Consider the following 9,790-nt stretch of genomic DNA (forward strand, 5'->3'; position numbering starts at 1 on the left):
GCCAAGGCAGCGGCCAGGTGAGATGACCTCTCTGAGGACTTTCTGCTGAGGTTACCTTCCCATTTGTGCCTTCCCAGCCTACTGTCTGGTCTGGGTCTGGGGCAGGAAACAGGCAAGGCCATCCCAACTCTGGATAACCCTTCGCAGACAACACTAACTGAGGGGTGGGTCCCAGAGAGGAGAGCAGCAGGAAGGAAGACCTACCCTCTCTCTCAAATCCCCTCCCACTCCCCCACACCCCTGCCTACAACCTGGCACCTGGGGAGGAAGCCCTTAGAAATACATTCTGCTTCTGTCCCAGGAATAGCTGGGGCTTGAGTGAGGCCTCTGGGTCTTCCTCTCCCCGTCCCCACAGGTCTCACTTTCTGAGTCTTCTGGGAGAATTTGCTTCCTGGGGTGGGGTGGGGTGGGGGGAACACACAGGAGAGCAGCAGCAAAAGCCTAACATTCTTTCTGAGGTCAGTTTCTTCCTGAGTTGTCAAAAGAAAAAAAAAACAAAACAGCAAATTCTACACAATCTTACAAAAATAAGAGGCCTAAAATATTAAACAAGCTACATTTTTGGGATTTTCCCTCAAAAACAAACCCCCAAAAACCCCTTCTTTGGGTTTTTCTTTTTGCTTGACCCCGATCCCCCCACCCAAATTTCAACTGGGTGAGGGACAACCAGGTGAAAGGGAAACCCCTCCTCCCCTCCTCCTCAGCCCCTGGGCCTCCAGATCTCCTGCAAAGGGACACTGCAGTCTGAGTAAGGGGGACAGAAGGCAGGGAGAGGCATGAAAGTACAGGGACTCCGGAGAGCAAGGGATGGAGAGGTGGGCAGAGAGGAAGGAGCAAAAGAGAAACAGGGCCAGCGAGGGGCTGGGGTGGGGGGCAGTGACAAAGCAACAGGGAGAGAAAACTAAGCAATGCAAAGAACGGGATGGAGAGAGAGGGGAGGAGGAGGGTGCCATTCAGATAGTGAGGAGACAAAAGAATTGTGGCAAGAGAGCAGGAGTTCCTGAGGCTCCGGGTGCCAGTCTATGCCAGGACTGCCCCGTCTGCCGAGCGGAGATGGCGAGCTTCTCGTCCACAATAAATAGGAAAAACCTGAGTACACGGCGCATATGGCATGTATCTGCCTGGCAGAAGCCTTTTCCCTCCCACGAAAAAAAAATCCACCGGCAGAGCCCTCCCGTCCCCCACCCCACATTCACCACTCGGCAGGCACCCTCCCAGCCGGATTCGGTCAATGACCTCCCTCCTAAGTGGAGAAGGCAGGGAGGGAGGAGCGGCGGCTCCCGCAGCCTCCCCGCGCGCCATCAGTGTCCAGAGCCGTACATTTTGTCCCACTCCACGAACGAGTCCAGCTCTTTGGGGGAGGCCCTAGGGCCCACCTTGGCTAGCGCCGCCTCTAAGTCCTTGTAGGAGAGGGGGCGCTGCAGCCCCGGGAGGCCCGCCCCGGCCGCTGCCTGCTGGCACAGCTGCCCCAGTTCGCCCCCAGAGAAGCCCTGGGTGCCCTGCACCAGAGCCGCGAGCTCCGGCTCGCTGAGCACGCAGCCCTGCTGGGCCAGCGCCCGCTGCAGGATCTGCCCGCGGGCCGGGCTGTCGGGCAACGCCACGTAGAAGCGGAGAGCAAAGCGCCGGCGGGTCGCCTCGTCCAAAGCAGCCGGCCGCGATGTGGTGCCCACGACCAGCACACCATCGGCCCCCGCGCCGCAGCTGCCGTCCAGGCAGGCCAGGAGCTGCACCTGCAGCGCGCCCGCGGCAGCCGCCCCGTCGTCTCGGGCCGGGAGCAGCGCGTCCAGCTCGCTAATGAGGAGCACGGCGGGCGGGCGGCAGCGCGCAGCCGCGAAGGCAGCCTGGAGGAGGCGCGCGCCCTCGGCGGCGCCGGGTGCAGCCAGGGTCACACCGCGCAGGCGCAGCAGCGTGGCGCCCAGCTGCGTGGCGAGGCAGCGGCCCAGCAGTGCTTTGCCAGCGCCACGGGGCCCAAAGAGCAGGACGGTCCGCGGCGGGCGCGGGTTGCCGGGGTAGGCGGGCGGCCTCAGCAGGGGCCACACCAGCTCCTCTTCCAGCGCCGCCTTGAGCGCCCCCTGGCCTGCCACATCCGCCCACTGCACCGGAGGCCCGCAGTCCACCATCTTGCTGGTCACCAGCTCTAGGGTCCCCGGGTCCACACCTTTGGGTGGCTCCCCCGACGGCACCGCGAAGCCCCCACGAGAAGCTGGCACGGGGGCCCGCTCCGGGAACTTCTCAAAGGGCTCGAGTTGCGGGCCGTAGACTGGAGAGCCCAGGACCTTGACGGGGACGCCGCCACCGTACTTGCCCGACGCCTCCTCCACGGCTCCCAGCGGCTTTGCCCGGAACCCGTTGCCCCTACACTCGCTGCTGTCCCCGGCGGGATAGGAGGCGCCGTCGGCCGCCGCCTTTGCGGGCTCGTAAACGTACTTGCGGTAGCGGCCCTCTGCGCCCTCGTCGGCGGCTTTGCGCTTCAGCGACACTCCGGCCTCCGCGCCCGGAGCGGCCGTCTGGAAGCTGTAGGAGGTGGGCGCCGGACGCGGCGGCCCTGGCAGCGGCAGGGGCGTGGGCGCGGGCAGGCCCGAGGTCAGGTAGGGGGCCGGGGGCGGCGCCGGGGGCGGTGGGAGACCGCCATAGCCGGGCTGCGCCGCGTAGCCCCCCGCAGGGTAGTTGTACAGAGGCCCCGAGGGGCCGTACCCCGGCGGGGGCGGGGGCTGCAGCAGCGCGGCCGGCGGCGGCGGGGGCAGCGCGGCGCCCGTCTGCGCGCAGTAACCTTGCGCCAGGTACCCCCCGCCGTAGCCCGCCGCGTACTCGGGCGCCGCCGACGGGCCCCCGCATGCATTGCCGGCGTAGAGGGGTTCCGGCAGGTTCCCGGCTAAAACAGGGGAGCCCCCGAGACCCCCGGAACCGCCCCCACTGCCCGACTTGGCTCCTGGGAGGCCCTCGTGGAGTGAGGCCAAGGGATAGGGTGCCTCTGGCCCAGGCCAGGGCTCGGGGTCCCCCTTGGCGCCGTTGAGGAAGGTGGCATCGCCGTAGCCGCCCACGGTGGGGCGCTCGTAGGGCGAGTCCAGGACCCCCGAGTACTTCTCTGCGTAGCGCTTGAGGAGGTTGGAGGCAGTGAGGGCGGAGATGTCATCGTGTGCCCAAGCGTAGTGGCAGCGCTGGCGACCCCCAGGGGGCAACTCCAACTTGTGGGCCGGCGACGGGGTAGTGGAGGAGACGTCCAAGTGCTGCTCTGGCCACTGGTTGAGGGGCTGGGCGTGTTCCGGTGTCCAGTGCATTTTCGACAGAGCTGCAGGCAAGAGGGAGGAGCAGCTGATGAGGTCCTGCAGAGCCGCTGAGCTCCACCGACCGCCCGCCAGGCATAGGCCAGCCCACTTAGACTGTAGCCCGGGACAGGCTGGTCTTCCAGCATCTACCACCTACCGTCCCACCCTCCTGCGGCCCTTCCTCCAGGCACCAAATACCCTTTATGTCCCAGGATTAAAGTTATCTGAAAATATTTTCCTCAGAGCAAAGAGGGATCTGGAAAGGACATGGTTGGCCCCAACTTCACCTTGTAGGCAATGGTTATCATTTTGTCCTGGCCACACCAGCCATGCCCTCTGTAGGCCACACAGTCCTTACTTTCAGACCTAATAAAGTGAAGGATCAGGCAATGGCTGGGACACCCCAGCTCTGGGCCTATTCAAACCCAGGCGAGGCTCATTCAGTGACATATTTGCAGCTCACCCACTATGTGCTGGCCAATACAGAGGCACCAGGGTTATGTAAAGATGACTGAGGGCTGCCTAGGGTCCCTGGCCTAGTGGTCCAGCAGTTTGATATTCCTAAATTCTCTATTCACTTCAGCCTTCCCTGAGATTCCAAGGCTCTCTTAGGGCCTGAGATCAGAGATGTGGATGTGTGTGTGCAGCGGTGCCTTTTGCTTCCTGGGAAACCTCCTTGGCCCACCCAGAACCATTCACTTCCTTTCCACTGGTTCTTTTAGCCCCTGCCTGATGAAGTACAGAGTACCTGGGTTGCAGACCCAACTGTAGGTAATGGCTGTGCCCAGGGCAGGTGCTGCCACCTGCCTCATTCCCAGTATGTCTCGCCACAGTACAAAAATATGATACAGATCACATTCTGGAGAAGACAGGGGAAAGTTGGTACTCAACAATGCACATCATAGAAACTAAATCACAGATTTGTCTCTGAACTTCTCAGTAACGAAATAAAGGAGATGAGATCACACTCACTTTGCAAAGTAAAAATCACCATTACTCAAAAGAAGCAAAAATGTTCCTGACATTGAGATCATAGAACCTTTTTTCGTGGACCTCAGGAAGCAGGTCTGTGAGATGTAATAAACAATGTCCTTCTTGACATCTGTGTTGTAAACACAACACAGAAAGTTTCCACAGCTGTTTCTTACACTGTCCCTTAGTACCTGTCAAGGCACAAGCCAAACATTAGTAAAAGGGGTTTGGGGCCTAGGGAATAGCACCATCCAGGCACGTGGCTCCAAATGGGCCGGCCTCATCCTAGGATAAAATCTCAAAGACTAAATGAGCCCATGGCATACCCAGAGATGGTTTTTGCTGATGATTGTTTCTCAAACCTAAGCTTTTTACAAGACAAGTTACTTCACAGGTTCATCTCTTCTCCTAAGTTCAATATCCTTTCTTCAACAAATTTTTATTGAGCAAATCCCAAGCTTTGCTAGGCATGGAGACAGACTGAAAGGTGAATAGGATGGTTCAGCCAGGTGCAGGAGACAGGTAGACAACGTCCTCTGTGGCGTGAGAAAATAGAGGTGTGTGCCAATAGCTCTGGGACTCTGGGAGACATTTCACACCTGGTTGAGAAGACCTCACCAAGGAGATGGTGTCTTTACTAGACCTTGAAGGATGAGAGACCAAGTTGACCAGACAGGCTACAGAGCAGGTCAGCCCAGATCACAGGAACAACACCTTTAAAGGTACAAAGCACAATGCACCCTGAAAGCCAGGGCCATGCTAGCTCAGATGCCCTATTGCCTTCCTCAAGGCACTTTACTGCCACCTTCTGGAAAACTGTCATAAATCTACACATCTACAGTGTCTAAAGTGTGATTTGTGCCCCCTTAGAAGTAGGGCCCTGGTGCAGTGCACAACCTGAATAACCATACACTGTGAGTCTGTAGAAAGCACCAAGAAATGTCGGGTCACTAGGGCCTTGAAAGGGGATGTAAGTGGGGGAGTGGTAAAGTGACTGAAATTAAGTCTATTCTCAGTTCTCCACAGTTGGCCTTATTTCAGCAGCTTGTTGACAGCACCCCACCTCTGTTGATTCTCACTACTTCCTATGGCAGTGACCTGACATCAATGGGAGAAGACAGTCTTTGAAAATAAAACTATTTACTCTCATCGTCCTGCCCTAGGGAAGGCATGAGCCTTAGATACCAAAGCTTAACACATTGACTGCCACACTGGAAAAAAATGTTTTTTCCATGGTGTTTTATTATGAAAATAGAATTAAAACTTCAAAAATAAAATGATCCTTTCTAATTTAATGAAAAATTTATTTTTTGTTTTCTGTTACTTTCAATAGAAAAGTAATATAAAAACTTGAAAATCAGTAATGTAAAAAGTAATGTGAAAACTTGAAAAATAGTTCATAAGGGTAAAGTTTTTCTTGACTTGTCAGGCTTAAGTGTAATTTAAAGGTAAACATAAATAGAAAAACAAAATTTATTGACTTCATTTAATCCACGTTTTTAGAATTAAATTGTCAATATTAATTGTAATAATAGAACATCAACAAGTAAGATTTGCATGAACCAACTGCAGGATTTTGTCCAGGTTTTGCTTCGCAAGGCCCCAGGCTCAAAACTAGCGTGAGGTAAATACAGCTCACACAGCAGTTAATGTGTTAAAAAGGAAGGCAAGTTCTCCAGGCTGTTCTGCCCCCATGAGAAAGGCGATAGTGGCCACCAGTGGCAGGAGACTCAGGGAGTTAAGTATGAGGTCTGTGGAGGGCAGATGTGCAGCTCTCCAGCTCTTGCTGAGAGGAATCTCCAAAGATCAGAGGCATTAGCTGGTGCCAAAGATGGCAATTTCCAGGAACATCAAAAATCACAAGTTGTTCTGTTGCAGGGTCTTAAGAGGTAACGTCAAAGTTATACAAATGCAAGTATTGTGTTATTACATGGACCCCAAAACTGTTTTTTCTGTTCAGTGTTATCTGTGCTTTGGCTCCTTTATTAACATGGAAAAAGAGATTTGACCTTGATGACAGCATATTAAACTGCAAGCTGTGTCCCCTCTGAAGGACACAGACACACTAAAGAAGGCTCTGGATCTGGACTTGTCCACATGCATTTCCTTCACCTCCTGCCAGCCCCTCTGCCTTTTTTCATGCTGTCAGTGAGGTCCTCCTTCCCCTCATTCCCCAAAGACTCTTGGGCCAGGCTCCCTCTCACCGGCTCCTGCCCTGGCCCCCAGCAATCTTCACTCAAATCCCCACCCTCACACCACACACTCTGGCCCTGGTCATCCCCGGGAATAGACTCCAGGAAGCCACCTCCAGTCCTCCACCCCTGTCCTGCCAGCTTCATACCCACTGTATCTCTTCTACTCCAGGGCTCAGCCCTCTCTCTAGCCCTTCCCCAGGGGGACCTTGTCCATGACACTTCATCCAGACCGCTTGATCTCTGCACTCAATCTCAGATACTGGCCCTTCCATTCCAGGCAAATTTCTCCCATTTTAGCCAGGAAGGAAAAAATGAAGCCATTGGGCAAATATCCCTGATCTCTGGCCTTCTGTTTTTTTGGGGTTTTTTGTTGTTTTTTTTTTTTTTGAGACAGAGTCTCACTCTATTGCCCAGGCTAGAGTGCCGTGGCATCAGCCTAGCTCACGGCAATCTCAAACTCCTGGGCTCAAGCAGTCCTTCTGCCTCAGCCTCCCGAGTAGCTGGGACTACAGGCATGCGCCACCATGCCCGGCTAATTTTTTCTATGTATATTTTTTTATTGTCCAGCTAATTTCTTTCTATTTTTAGTAGAGACGGGGGTCTCACTCTTGCTCTGGCTGGTCTCGAACTCCTGAGCTCAAACGATCCACCCGCCTCACCCTCCCAGAGTGCTAGGATTACAGGCGTGAGCCACCGCGCCTGGCCTTGGCCCTCTGTTTTCACCTTTCTCTACATCTGTATCAACCTTGCAGTCAGAAGGCTGAGAGTCAATCCATCCCAGCCCTGGAACCCATACTGGCCAAGACTGGGACCTTGCACCATCGATTAACTATCCCTCCTCCCTACTCTGTCCTGGCTGCCTCCCCACAGCAAGCTTAATTCTTTCCCATCTTCAAAACGACCTACCTTGGCCCTGGGTCCCCCACTAGCTACCAGCCTTTCTCTTTTCTCCTTCATTCTTCTTTAAGACATCATTGTCTACATGCAATGATATGGCATCTGCTATAGATCCTTTAAGTGGTCTAACTGGGAAGCAGGGGACCAGGTCAGCAACTTCTGCTAAATTTAGTTCCATAGCACTACATTTGCTTCTAACTCCTTTCAAGGGAAAGAACAAAGGTCTGGTCAGAACTCAGCTGCCCAAGAACCACACTCAACCCAAGGGCAGGAGGAGGGCAGAAGTTTGCGAAGGAGGGGAGGTTGTCTTACCTCCACACAGGCTGAGAGTGCTGGCTCACATGAGCCAATGAGCCAAGCAGACACCAACATGTATGCACACCCCACCAGGGGTGTGCACAGATGTGCACAGCTACAGGCTCATGTGCATATGTCTGTATACACACACACACAGTGCAATCTCAGTAGGATACTTCCTGACAGGCCCAGGCCCACCAGGCCTGGCTTTCTGCCCCCACCCCTAGGCCAGTTACAGCCCTCTTGCTCTCACACAGAGACACCCACCATTCTCCCACCACTGCCCCACTGCTGCCACTTTGCCTCCTGCAGGCACCTCCAGGAAAGATCTCCCCAGGAGAGGGATCCCCTGCCTCCCTTCCATGTTCACAGACCACACACTCCAGTGCACTGTATCAGCTAGACTGGAAGTGAAGAAAGGCCCTGAGGACTTGGGAGAGAGGGTAGGCTTTGAATCAAGGAGACCTAGTTTGAATACAGGCCCAAGACACACTGTGGCCCTGGGCAGGCTGCCTGACATTGCTGAACCTCAATTTCTCCATTTATTAAAGGGCATAACATATACCATGCGCAGAGTGGCTGTGGGATTAAAAAGATTATGCAAAATACCCAGTCCAGTGTGGGGCACAAGTAGTACAAATTAAGAACCCAAGCAGTGCCTCAACCTGAGTGACTCTGAACAAATCACTTCCTTTGGGGGTTGGGGAACATGGAGAATGTTCTGTGAAAGGAAGTTCCTTCCAGCTCTGATATGACAGGCCAGTTGCCAGCACGCAGGCACTGGGGACGAACCAGCCCCTCTTCTATATTTTACATCTTTTTTTCTTTTTTTTTTTGAGACAGAGTCTCACTCTGTCGCCCGGTCTAGAGTGCCGTGGCATCAGCCTAGCTCACAGCAATCTCCAACTCCTGGGCTCAAGCGATCCTCCTGCCTCAGCGTCCCAAGTATCTGGGACTACAGGCATGCACCACTATGTCCGGCTAATTTTTTCTATATATTTTTAGTTGTCCAGCTAATTTCTTTGTATTTTTTTTTAGTAGAGATGGGGTCTCACTCTTGCTCAGGCTGGTCTCGAACTCCTGACCTCGAGCGATCCTCCCGCCTAGGCCTCCCAGAGTGCTGGGATTACAGGCGTGAGCCACTGCGCCCAGCCTATATTTTACATCTTATGTAGCCCTCCTGGCAGCCCCATTGTACAGCGGAGGCGACAGCGGTACAGAGAGATTCATACATCTGCAGGGGCGCCCAGCTTTATGCAGTGGAGGTGGGGTTCAAAGCCCAGCAGTCTGGTTGCGGAGTGCAGGCTCAGCCACGCACCGCACGCCTCTCTGGTCCTAGCAGCCGGAGGCGCCTGAGGCTGTGGCACAGCACACACCGGCACTCCTTTCCTGGGCCTGTGCAAACAGTCTCCGTATCTGCCCCAAGTGCTGTGTATTTACCCTTCAAACCAAGCAGGAGCATTTGGGTTTTCTCCTGGTAAAACAGCCCAAGGAGAGCTGTTCCTTTCCCTGTGAAAGTGCCATCAGATGACCGTACATGCCCCTAGGCTGGGCACATAGTTCCTTATCTGGATTTTGCGGCCTACCTGGTGGTCGCTAGGACTCTGGAGAAAACACCCTGTCTGACGCTGCCCAGTTCGGGGAACTAAGTCTTGCTCCTGAAGCAGCTTTCCCTGCAGACGCTTGGCCATGAAGAGCATTGTACACATAGGCAGCCGGAACCCCACTTGATTCTTCTCCCCACGGAGCACAGCCCTTCAAACTCACAGGCAGTCAATAGTTACAGAACGAATTACTGGAAGGAAGAGTGAAATAATTCCTAAAACCCCTACTCTCATTTTTAGGAAGTCCTCCAGGATTGATGAGATGTGATTCAGTCTTCACAACTGGCCAACACACTCAGGCACCGATTTCACCCGTGGTCCTGCTGCCCACGTGTCCTGCGGGTGCCTCTCCCATGCCTGTGGACCACAGGCTCCCCGTGCACGGGGCCTGACGCAGGCCTTACATGTTCCTCTCGACCCTGGCGTCCTGGGGCAACAAACACCCTAAGCTGCCACAGTGTGACCGTGGGCAAGACACGGAACCTCTGTAAGCTTCACTGTCTTCATTTGTCATTTGAGACAGTTGGTTTAGATGGGTCGACCTCAAACTTTTCTTTCT

The 9,790-nt window shown here is 54.5% G+C and overlaps 1 protein-coding gene across 1 annotated transcript; it reads right to left on the reverse strand.

Moving 5' to 3' along the window:
- Window positions 1-1,301: 1,301 nt before the first annotated feature.
- On the reverse strand, window positions 1,302-3,278 carry FIGNL2 (fidgetin-like 2). The gene has a single exon (XM_012651855.1). It carries the CDS (start codon window positions 3,276-3,278, stop codon window positions 1,302-1,304), a length of 1,977 nt encoding a protein of 658 aa, XP_012507309.1.
- Window positions 3,279-9,790: the final 6,512 nt, after the last annotated feature.

Source organism: Propithecus coquereli, unplaced genomic scaffold (assembly GCF_000956105.1).
Source record: "Propithecus coquereli isolate 6110/MARCELLA unplaced genomic scaffold, Pcoq_1.0 Scaffold111, whole genome shotgun sequence".
In the NCBI taxonomy this organism is placed as follows: domain Eukaryota; kingdom Metazoa; phylum Chordata; class Mammalia; order Primates; family Indriidae; genus Propithecus; species Propithecus coquereli.